The sequence below is a fragment of the Coptis chinensis genome, chromosome 2, assembly GCF_015680905.1.
Source record: "Coptis chinensis isolate HL-2020 chromosome 2, ASM1568090v1, whole genome shotgun sequence".
NCBI classification, from domain to species: Eukaryota; Viridiplantae; Streptophyta; class Magnoliopsida; order Ranunculales; family Ranunculaceae; genus Coptis; species Coptis chinensis.
The window spans coordinates 55,890,789-55,903,027 of record NC_141457.1 but is presented as its reverse complement, the minus strand read 5'-3'; the positions used below and the strand labels follow the sequence as shown (position 1 = coordinate 55,903,027).

Below are 12,239 nucleotides of genomic sequence, written 5' to 3'. Positions count from 1 at the left end.
GGAACTTTTGGTTGGACCCTCGGTCTAAGCTAAGCCAGAGTTGAACCAGGGAATCGGTTCAGCTTTAAACTGAAAAAAACCAAACCGGTGCCTATATTATAATTTTTTTTTTGACAAATTGATAATGTGTACGTGGAGTTGAACCTAAAACACAAGGTAGTCTAAGCTCCAAACCAACATGCTATTATGTTTTTCTTGTAGAATACTTCCATTTTGATTTATAATATCAATTAATACTGAATTGAAACATGTATTTATTTATTTCATTTTTGTAATTATATAATTTATTAAATTTTTTGATAATTAAACTAAGTATCAATCGGTCTGACCGAGTCGAACCATAGTTGAACCATTTCAACAAAAAATTGGTTCGAATACTGGTTCAGTTTTCAAAACATTGCCACCCACAACCTACGACAACTGGCCACAACCCACACACACAAACGACCCACCCATACATACCACCACCACCGCAACAAATCAACCCAAGGCATTCGGTTGAGTTACCGGAGGTAGGTGACCTGGCTATATCATGATTAGCTAGATATTTTCTAGAAAAGTAATTTGATTTTACTTTTATCCATATGATACAAATAATGCGCCACACACTTGTTGTTGTTGAATATGCATATTACATACATCTATGAATTGTTTTATGCTATATTTTGCCTGTGTCCTAGGACACTCCCCTAGCCCAACCGAAGCCCGACTGAAAAAGCCCAACCGTATTTGTTGACTTCAATAATAATACACTCTTGTTCCACACTATTAACCCACCTACACCTTAGAAACATTTAGATTCGCCATGTCAGAAGCAGGATGAAACTTGAGAAGCTTTTTGGACCCTAGGATGGAGGCCTGCGGCCCCACAGCACCTTTCTTCTTTGTTATATAGATATAGATACATACACAACATGCAAATGGAAGAGCAGATGATAATGAATAGAAAATGGTGTTGTATATCTAAAACATACAAAGAATTAAGAAGTCATTTATGGTGTACGTTTAAATGACAGTGAAGAAACAAGTTGCTGTGATTAAGAGACATGCTCATAAAATATCACAAAAGCATTCAGCCCACAGTTGCAGTTACCAGGGCAGATGCTCAGCACCTGGTTTTAGGTCCAGCCAGTTGCATGTTTTGAACACTAACTTACATGCATTTAGACTTGGAACTAATGCCCCCCAGTTGCATGTTTTGGACACTAACTTACATGCATTTAGACTTGGCACTAATGCATCCAGGCCAGGTATCCTAGATATTTTCTAAAAGAATACTTTGATTTTACTTTTATTCATATGATACAAATAATGCGGCACTTAGCTTGTTGAACATGCATATTACATCTATGAATTGCCTTATATACACAACATACAAGCTAGTTGAAAGCAGATAATGAAGAGGATTAGAGGAAAATGCTGTTGCATATAATCATGCAAAGAAATAAGAACTCATTTATGGTGTACGTACTTATCGAAAAAAAAATTACGGAGTACGTTTAAGCTAGTGAGATTGAAGAAACAAGTTGCTATAATTAAGAAACATGCTCATAAAATATCACAAAAGCTATCTGCCCTCAGTAGCAGTTACCAGAGCTGTTCAGCACCTGGTTTTAGGTCCATTTGTATGGTTTGGACAGCAACTTGCATGCATTTAGACTTTGCACTATTGCATCTATCCAGGCCAGATAATTATATTCCATTCTTCGCAGTTTTTGTCATGTGCGTGCTCTCCTTCACTCCTTGTATATGTGTGTAGCCCGGCCTCTTAGCCTCTCTTAAATGCTCCTTGTGCTTTCCTTCTTTTAATTCTCCTTGATTTCTCTCACACTAGCGTAGCTAGTTTTCTTCATTACATTTTTCTCTCCCCTCTGTAATTCTTTACGATTTTCTTCTATTTCTTGTATGTTTTGAGCAGTTTTGGCGTCAAGGTGATTCTGGAAGTCTAGGAAGACATTTTCTTGGTGGGTTTTTGAAGAGATGGACTATTTTGGTCTTGGTTTTGTCCTAAAAGTGTTTAAGAAGTCTGTTTTTGCTTGGCTCACTTGCAATTTTGTTCTGGGTAGGTTCCATTGCAAAATCCTTCAACTCTTAACTCAAACACGTACTTGACTACTTAACTAGCCCATATATGTGTTGGGACTTGGGACACTGCTCAAACAAGCAGGCCGGAGAAAAATCTAGGCTGCGCTTGGTTCAGCTCAATTACACCAGCGGTTGGAACGTTTAGTTTGTGTAAAAGTTTGATATCTTGTTATGGTCTCATAATTGAATATGCATGCTTTTGAAGGTGGGGCTTTTGTGGGGGCAATTGCTGGAGCCATTACAGGCCGAACTATAGAAGCTGGGTTTTTTCGTGGTGCTGGAACTGGTGCGGGAATTGGTGCTATTGTGGGCCTTGAGCTCTTTAAATCGTTACTTAATGCCGTTAATGATGACTACTTAGCAAAGGTTAGCTAATTTTTTAAATTTTTTTAAAACTTTTTGTTGAGAAAGAAAGGTTGTTAAATTGATACTTGTGTTAACTTTGCTAGCTCTTATGCATTAAAGATGAGTAGACGACCCTTTTTTTTCGATTGAAAGTAGACGGCCCTTAAATACCTAAGTTTCATAGTTGAAATTTAAAATGTGAAGAAACAGCCACACTAAGAGTTGCACCCATATATGGGTCTGAAATTTGTCTTAAAAATTCAACAATCTTGGAGTACTTGTTTGACAAAAATGATACCCCTTAAAACCCACACAGACTGTTCGTTGTTGAGGAGCGCTATAAACTACCCCTGATGGAGTTGCACGGTATTTGCACCTCACATCTCCACCTCACATCTCCGACGTAAAATGAGGTCAGAGAATCTCAACATAGGTAACACAGTTTGTGTTACATATATTTTCTATTGAGGTGGGGTGCATGCAACTCAGAAGTGGGCAACTTGCTAGTATTTCTCATATTACTTATGGTCTCAAATTTAACTCCGAACTTGTGGACTTTCTCATATTAACTTAAAAAAAAAAAGTAAGTTAAGTAGGATTACTCTCCCACTAGATGAGTCAATTAGGATTTACTCCCACTAGATTAGAAATTATTCCCCCCATTACACACAACAAAATTGACTTGAATATGTATATTTCCAATCTAGTGGGTGGCACATCCTAATTGGTTCATGTAGACATGTAGTTGGGGGTAATCTAGTTAACCTGAAAAAAATGATCTACTACATATTAAGGAATGACACGCAGAGCAAACAATACATAGGTTAGTTGTACATTTATGGTTACCCCAAAAAATAATAATAATAATTATTATTATATGCTTATGTCATTTTAATTAGGGGTGCGGTGGTGTGTATGGGTACCAATTATCCGAAATTGAACCGGAACTAGAACCGGAACAGTTTATAACGGGTCTGGGTCCTAAAATATTAGACCTATTAAAAGTGGGTCTTTAAGAACCGAACCGATAAAGAATCGGAACCGTTAAAACCGAATAGTAAAAAACTGATGGATACCCGAATCGAAATCGGAACCGATTATTATGATTTTGATATATAAAGTTTAGTATTATATTACACTAAATAAAGACAAATCAAAACATTATAATATATAGTTTTTGTTTGTTAGGGGTAAAAGTCTACTAAATATATATAGCATAATAGTTAATGTGTGTTATTAAATGCATGTTTTTATAATATTACATTAAACACGTGTATTATAAATGTTAATAATAATGTCAACATCCACACGTATATTATGAGTTAGCTAATACACTATATATATTAACTAATACGCGTGTACATGCTTAATATATTACATATGTATATATAGGATAATAAATACGTGCAATGCTAACTAACGATATAATTGTGATATATGTATTTATTATATATATATATATATATGATGCAGGTACGAATAGTAGAATAGTATAATGTACATGTGTTCTTAAAATACACGTGTACATACAATTTATTAGATATACTTAAAAGTTTTTAGAAAACTTTGAAAAGCTATTGAATTTAGGACTATTACTTCCTTTGAGAGGACAAAAATATCGGTGGCAAATATTATTATCGTCCACTAAAAACCAGCTTTAATATCGATTACACAAGTAAAAAAGTAATTTTAGCAATAATAATGTATAATCCGAGAAAGAACTGAAATTCAAACCGGAACCGACTTAATTAATGGGTATGGATCCGGGTTTTCTAAATATAAGAAAAAACTGAAAGACTCGAATCCGATAGGAACCATTAAAAATAGAACCGAAACTAAAATCAATAAGAACCGAACCAGAACCAACCCATAAACACCTATAATTTTAATCTCCAAAGTCTTTGTCTTGTCTGATAAGATAATAATAATAATTGTATGCTTATGTCATTTTGTCTGGTAAGAGAAGGATGTTACATCGTGTTGGCCACAAATAGGCCAGCCTAATATTTCGATGTGGGATGATATATCGGACTCTCAAAAATTGATATACATCGGATATATTGATATATCGGTTGATATATATCTTTTTGTTGACTGGTCAAAATTTTATTTTGTACGTTGAAATATAGGAAATATCACCAATATAAATTGATATATATATATATAAAATATCAAATATATTAATAAAAATTGGTCAAAGATTGGTCAAAACAATGAAGTCAACGATATATATCGATAAAGGGTTCAAATTAAAATTGTAACAATATATCTATCTGATATATCATAATATATCGATATTAGGTACCCAAAAACCGATACATATCACCGATATATTAGTCAATATTTTCGGCCCTGACTACAACTCAAAAAGAAACAGAAAAGGTCGAGTCAAAAATTTATATATTGACCGGCCCTCTGCATCCTCAATTCAAGTTTCCGCCAATAGAATTTCTTGGGATATGGCATATTTGCATGGTGTGACGTCAGTCAGGGAAGTGAGATATGAAACAACGAGGTACAAAAATGAGCTAAAGATGACCTCATAAGCCATAAACAGGCATGGCCAATTGGCCACCTTGTGAGTTGCATCATTGCATGCATGGCATAATCTTGTACTTTGAGTTGTTTTATGCAAATTTTGAACTTTTATTAGGAATTTTAAACTGTTATTAGGAATTTTAGGGTTAACCAGTATTAGCCCTACTAGATAAGCCAATTAGGACCCTCCTTCTAGATGGAAAATTAGAATCTCCTCCCAAATACACACAAAAAAAAACACGGTCAATTCAAATTGAATTTTTTTTTTTTGTATACTTAGGGAAAGACTCTAATTTCCCCGCCTAGTGAAGGGGAAATCCTAATTGGCTCATCTAGTGGGGGTAATACTAGTTAACCCGGAATTTTAATCTCTAACCCTCAATTCATACAAACTCCCCCATTTTGAATACACGCGTTGTTTGTTTTGAATACAGATTGCAAATTTTGGTAGTTTAGTGAATGGGAAATTATTTAGGGAGGCCATGCTTCAGGCATATCAATGGCAAGTAAGTCAATTTTGTTCACCTGAACCTGAACGTTTAATATGTTTCATTGAACCTTTAGAAGAATTAACATATGATTGAAAACAATGATCTGATTGAATTTCAGACTGGGGCGTTTGAGACAAGTTACCTAGAAAGTTCTGACATCTTTGATGTCGATGGCACCAAAGGAATCTCGCCAAATTGCATAAAGAAGCTACCTGACTTCAAGTTCTTAGGAAGCAAAGATATGGATCAATGTGGTGGAAAGATTTGTTGTTCAATTTGCCTACAGGTAAACAATTGAACTTTGGGACCATTGAACTTTACATTTACCGGCATTGTGCCTAGCTGACTTAACTCATTAATGTATACAAGTAAGCTTTAGTATTTTAGTAAATTTAAACACTTTTACATTGAAGAACTATTTTGTGTAGAATCCATGTAGCCATGTAGGAATACATACTCTTTGCACCATTGCACGGAAAGCTAGGTAGTATGCTTTACAATCAATATATTCGGAAAATTCTTCTTGTAATATATCAACAAAAATGTTTTGTTGCAAGAAGAGAAAGATGTTCTATACCTCCATTCAATTTTCATTAGCGTATAATCAAGTATGTAATTAAAAAAATAAATAGTATGTAATGTATAGCAGCAGTGGCGGAGCCAGAAATTTCTTCTAGGGGCTTAGCGCAAAGTGACTAGTGACGACAAGTAGGCAAATTAATAGAAAATCAGCAGTAACAAAATATATAATCAACATATTAGTATATGTTGTAGTTTATATTAGTAAGATTTCTTATGGTTTTAAGTCATGTAATTTTGAGTAGATAAGTAGAATGGTCAATTGGAGATGCTCATGATCTTGCTCACGGGGAGTTCAAGGAATTTGTTGTATTTTGAGTAGATAAGTAAAGGATGCAATTTATAGAAAAAAATAATAATCAATAACTTATTAGAAAATTATTAGAAATTTAATAAAAATATGTATAGGTTGTTTAGAAAAAATATATCTAGATGGGCCTACAAAAATATACAAAGTCTTACTAATTTTTTTCTTGTCACAAGAGGGGGGGCGCTCTACTGGCCTGTACATGGCTCCGTCATTATACCTGATAATTTTGACGCTGGTGAATTTATGTTTGGTTTTCTATTGATAGGATTTCAACGAAGGTGACATTGCAAGGAGGCTCCCAAATTGCAGACACTTCTTTCATTTGCATTGTATAGATGGATGGTTAGTGATACAAGGATCTTGCCCTATCTGCAGAGAAAATGTTATATACGCTAAAATTTAACTACTCTAGAGTCTAGACTTCGTGGCGAAAATCATGTATAAGGCTTTACTTTGGTAAATTATCAAAGAAAAAAAATATATTTTCATTGAAAATGACTACATTTTTCAGAAGTGTTACTTTTAATTTTTTTTAATTTTAATTTTAATTTTTATCGTTTTTTTTTGTTGAAATTTACCTATGGGACCCTTAAAATATGTAGCACTTCAATGGGAATATAATATATACTAGAACAGACACCTGAAAATGAACCTTGAGTCTACACATGCATGTTTGAATACTACCTTCTGTGTCAATAGTTGCACAATAGTTGTTTCAAAACTTAATTTATCTTTTAGATTTTGGTTGATAGGATAATAGACCGACAACATGATAATCATCCATCTAGCATAGTGATATATTGTGGGTTCAATGGAGTGGCGGTGAAATTTTACTATTTGCATTTGCTATAGTCCACGAACCTAAACAAATATTGGTAACTATTATTTGGTCTTTTTCCTCAAATTCACCTTGTGGCTCACCATGTGGCTTGACCACTAAATTATCGTCAAAGGCAAGTTATACATAAAGGGAAGGGTTCTAGAGACATATATTACAAAAACACGTAAACAAACTCATGATTACTAGTATACTGCATTGCAGTGGGGCTTGAGTAGAGTAATCGACTTATTCTTTCGTCAAGAAGAACAAAGTATACCCTACAAGGGGAAAAACAATCAAAAACGAAAAACCAATATTTAGTCAGCAAGTGAAATAAATTACATAAAATATGTAATTATTTGTGATGTCATTGTTTGTTTTATGTTTTTCTTCTGCAAATCTTATTTAGTCTATTAAATATTGATTAGTATAGTGACAAACAAAGTATCAATCCTACTATAAATTATGAATTGGTAGTAATAGAATATCCTACTCTGAATTACTATAATGATGTAAGTAAAAGATGTGGCTAAGTACTAATTAATATGTGGTTGATTTGATGTGAGATTTAAACTGTACGTAAACACTAAACAGATGAATATGAATCAAGAGAAAAAATATCTTGGGAGAGATAAATCAAACAAAATCTTAGAATTAGTCTAATAGATCTACGTATCATGCTTAGTAAAATCACCAATAGAAACTCACCATACTTGCAAACCTTATGCTCATAACCATGATGATAATATGTGGCTTTCAACGTGTTCTCTACTTTTCTATCGAATACTTCTTCAATCTCCAATGATATATTCTATTTAATCAAATTGTGTTTTAAGTGGCATTCAATATATAACTCTAGGTGCTGTAGAAAATTCACATGTAGCATTAACCATGCATACAACTAATTTGAGGTGTACGTCATCATAAAGAATCCAATCATCACACTAGAACACTAAAAACTAGAATAAAAGAATTTAGAGATTGTAATATTTTGCTCTACACAATCATGAATTATCCTAAGACCTCCTAACCTCCACTAGGAGTGTTAGATCAATGATGAATAAGAAGAAACTTAATTGGGGATTTACACTAAAACATTATAGAAGAATAATTAAACTAAAACATAAGAAAAAGATTAATCCCCCTCTCAAGAGAAGAGAGATTAGCTCCTCATACTATGCTACGAACACAATATAAAAGGAATAATCTTTATTGATGATAATGGTGAAAAAGGTCTGAACTTTCTTATGTCATAATTCTAGATATAAGATACAAAAACAATACCTCTTAGATGAGTAAAACTAGGGTTTTGTGACTTATATATTGGCTTATTCGTTCGTCTGGATAAAGATGCAAATGATACATTTATTCGGTGTCAAACTCTCTGGAATATTTCTAGAAGCAATCCCAGAGAAGTTGAAATTGGTTGTACAAAAATCAGATGTAGTCCACTTTGCCTTACATGCTATTTTCCACGTTGCAGCTTCTGTTTCATAATTCTTCTAAAACTTTGAATTCTTTTCCAAGTTGATCACCTCTTCTCATGAATTCGGAATTAAGGTTATGAGATCACTTCCAAAACTCCTCTAACTCGATCAGTAATTATCCTCTCTTAGAGTCCCATTAGAGTTGGCACTTTTAGAGACAAATAAGATGTTTTTGTCCTTGGCCTTTAGTTGTAATTTCCAAATGGCTCATTCTCGACTTGTTTGACTTCTTTTCCCTCCATATTTCGCTTTTAGGTTCTTTGACCTACAAAAACTATAATTACATCATATTAGACTCTATATTTAAATATAAAGTGGAGACTAACATACACATAATTGGGGACTTAAATCCTTATTTTTGAGCACTTATCACAACCCCTAACTAGCATTTTGCTAGTCTCTTAGCAAATATGTGGTCTACTGGAGAAGTGTTCACATCTTAACAATACTAATTAAATATTAAACAAACTTACTTTCACAGGCATCGCGGATGCATTTACCATATACAACAAGGCCTTAAACCTTTAAATTACCCGTAAAATACTAGTTACATACAGCCTCGTGAGGATTTTCAATTGATATACATACCCACAAAATCAATTTTACATATGAACAATTGTAAAATCTAGAGAAAGCAATTTTATCAGTTAAAAAGTCTAAATCAAAAGGTTACCACTTTTTTTAAAAAAATATATTTTAGGTTATGGTAGACCCCAACTTGTATTAGTTTCTCAAGCAAATGGTTCCATTTCTATCCTCCTCGACAATGGACATAAGTGTTGCAGTTAGAGGAGGTACAAAATACTCAAGTTCATGATCAGTTGCTAGGGAAGCAAGATGATCTGCAACCCTATTGGCTTCACGATACACATGTATTACAACCAAGATCATAAAACATTAGGCTAAGGTTATGTTCATAAATATAGAAAAGACTAGCTTGTTACTCATTTTAGCTAGAGCTCATACATTTTAACCATTTCGATTCCTTTATCTTTTCCAAGCAACTGAATTTCTACCTCACATTTGGAATAGTATTTTGACTTCAAATCTCATCATTTCATACACTCACAAGAAAGTCTTTCTCAGATAAGTTTTCAATTTTACCTCCCTATACAGGTAAATGAGTAACAAGTAGAACATCTCACATATTTAGTGAGAAAGACGGAAATTTGCAAATATATAAATAAACTAGTCCCATGAAAAGAATGTCAATCACATTTGAAGTGTCGGGTCCTTCACTTTAGCATCCTTTCATATATTCTACACTTCATATCATACTTTAGTGATAAATCTGGGTATTAAAACATGGCTTAGGACAGGTTAACAAGAAAAGGGTAAAAAAAATTCAATTTTTTTTGAGAATATAATAAAGACGTTTTACTACATTTGACATTCTTGAAAATTTCTTCACTTTGTAGATCATAATACTTTAAATTTCTCACTACTTCTGCTCAATTATATCTATTCATTTTTATTTCTATTTCTATTTTATTTTTCAACTGGATCACTTTGAGCAAAAGGGATGGTTTCTTCATTTTTCTTTGGTAAAATTAATTTCTTTTAGAATCTTCTTCTTTCTACCTTTCTCCTTAGTCCTTTAGAAATCCTCATAAATATGGGTAGGGCTAATAATATGGGTTATATATATTCATTATCTGGAGTTGGGCTAAGGATAATTGGTTTAAGAAGAAAAGACTTAATATATAAGACTCAAAAGGGATTAACATGATAATCCTACTAGGTGGGATAAAGGCTGATTATTGGTTCATTATTTGACTTATCAATATGATATTCCACTTCAAAAAGACTACAAGACCTAATAGCTATCTCCCCAGTTGATGCCACCCCGTGATTAACCAAATCAAGAATAAATGAGACTATACAACATATTTAAGCATAGAAGAATGGTTGAGTCAACTAGGACTCAGATTTACGTAAAGACTCTCCAATAAATTAAAATTGAAATGCTCAAGTCTCAGTACTAATCCTCTAGTTTGGTAAAAGGTTAAGCGACTCTTTCATTTGAAATTCCTCTAGTAACGTATTAAATGAACTTACTCTAGACTAATACTTTTATAAATGAGATATATTTCTAGTAATAGAAACTTAGTCTAAAAGTCTCACTAATCCTGACTATGACTTATAATTTCCAATTTTCATTAGCCAATTTAAAAGATAAAAATATATTTTTCACCTAGAATAGCCATAATTCACATATAAAATTTTCAAATATTGTAATGAAAATTTTGCAAAATTTTAATTCCCACCCCCTAACTAAATTAGGCAGTGTCCTTAATGACTAAATAACATAAGTGAAAGCTTACCATTATTGAAATGATCAGAGAAAAAGAGATATTACCTTAAATGCATGCAAAATTACATCAGCTAAAACCAGTAGAATTTATATCTTTAACAAAGCAAATAAGAGTAATGATTCATAAGGATCAAAATTACTACAACAACTAAATATTTGTCATGTGCTCAATCCATAGAGTTATACGTCTCCAGAAAGGCAAAGAAAAGGTGTTAGAGTGGAATGCTTGAGTCATATGTACAAAAGACATGATTGAAAATAAATTAATAAAAAAAAATAGACAACGACTAATAAAATAATAACTTAAACCAATAGTTTCATTGTTTCGAGAATACATGATTTGTCTCTGCCTAAAAATAAAAGTGATAAAGCCACATTACACAATCAAGTACATGAGTGATCAAAATAGTTATGAAGAAATTCCGGAATACATAAGCCCAGATAAAGTAGTCGAAGAACTTTATTTCGATTTTGGACAACCTCTCTTTTGAACTTATTTTTTGGCTTTGTTATTATGGAGCATAATAATATGATCCATCAACTCCTTGTGTCGTTGAATACTCATCTCCTCATTGTTTTTCTTGTACATACTTATACAATTGTTTCATACCCTTAATTATATAATGTTAAACCCATGTCTCTCACATTCGGGGTCCATCTGGACATAAAAGACACTAGTGTTTTCAAACAACTCTCCATAATGGAGTTCAGCGTGAATCTTTCGTTCAATTGCCATGTGCAACTGTTTGCGAATTGGTCCTTGAAACTAAATGGCTTAAGGTGTATGGGCCAAACTTAGGGAAAGAGGAAACAAAAGAACCTAAGGGACGGTGAAGACTTAAACACCTAATCAGTAAAAGAGAACTAGTATTAGCTAGCAAGTCATCAAGTTCAGGACATTCTTTTTCTCCAATTTCTCTCAAACCTAAGCAAATACCCATAATCTACCATTCCTTCCTCATGACCGAGACCATTTGGTCACCCCTCATGTTCTTCTATCTCCCAAATGATAACAATAACAAAAACATAAACCCGATATCTATTGAATTCAATCGAGAACTTTGACAACTTGATTCTCTTTCCAATTGTTGGTGTTCTTTTCCTTATCAAATGAGAAACTAAATTAACCACATCACCAAGAGAATATAAAATAAAAGAGAAGCCTAAAATGGACATACTTCATTGTTGCACATGGTCGGTTTATGATTTGAGGAGTACGAGGGGTGAAATATGGAAGGTGGGGGTCGGGTTCTTCTGATATGTTGTGGTG

The 12,239-nt window shown here is 33.2% G+C and overlaps 1 protein-coding gene across 1 annotated transcript; it reads left to right on the top strand.

The window, feature by feature from the left end:
* The first annotated feature begins 1,594 nt into the window (after window positions 1-1,594).
* LOC147516715 (NEP1-interacting protein 1-like) lies at window positions 1,595-6,836 on the top strand. Its single transcript, XM_086594617.1, has 5 exons — window positions 1,595-2,062; window positions 2,291-2,451; window positions 5,403-5,474; window positions 5,578-5,745; window positions 6,614-6,836. Exons 1-5 carry the CDS (start codon window positions 1,981-1,983, stop codon window positions 6,749-6,751), a joined length of 621 nt encoding a protein of 206 aa, XP_086450743.1. The 5' UTR covers window positions 1,595-1,980; the 3' UTR covers window positions 6,752-6,836.
* The last annotated feature ends 5,403 nt before the right edge of the window (window positions 6,837-12,239 follow it).

Coding starts and splice junctions, on each gene's coding strand:
- LOC147516715 (XM_086594617.1), top strand. CDS start 1,981: ATGGACTATTTTGGTCTTGGTTTTGTCCTAAAAGTGTTTAAGAAGTCT. Junction 2,452..5,402: donor ATGATGACTACTTAGCAAAG/GTTAGCTAATTT, acceptor TTTTGAATACAG/ATTGCAAATTTTGGTAGTTT. Junction 5,746..6,613: donor GTTGTTCAATTTGCCTACAG/GTAAACAATTGA, acceptor TTCTATTGATAG/GATTTCAACGAAGGTGACAT.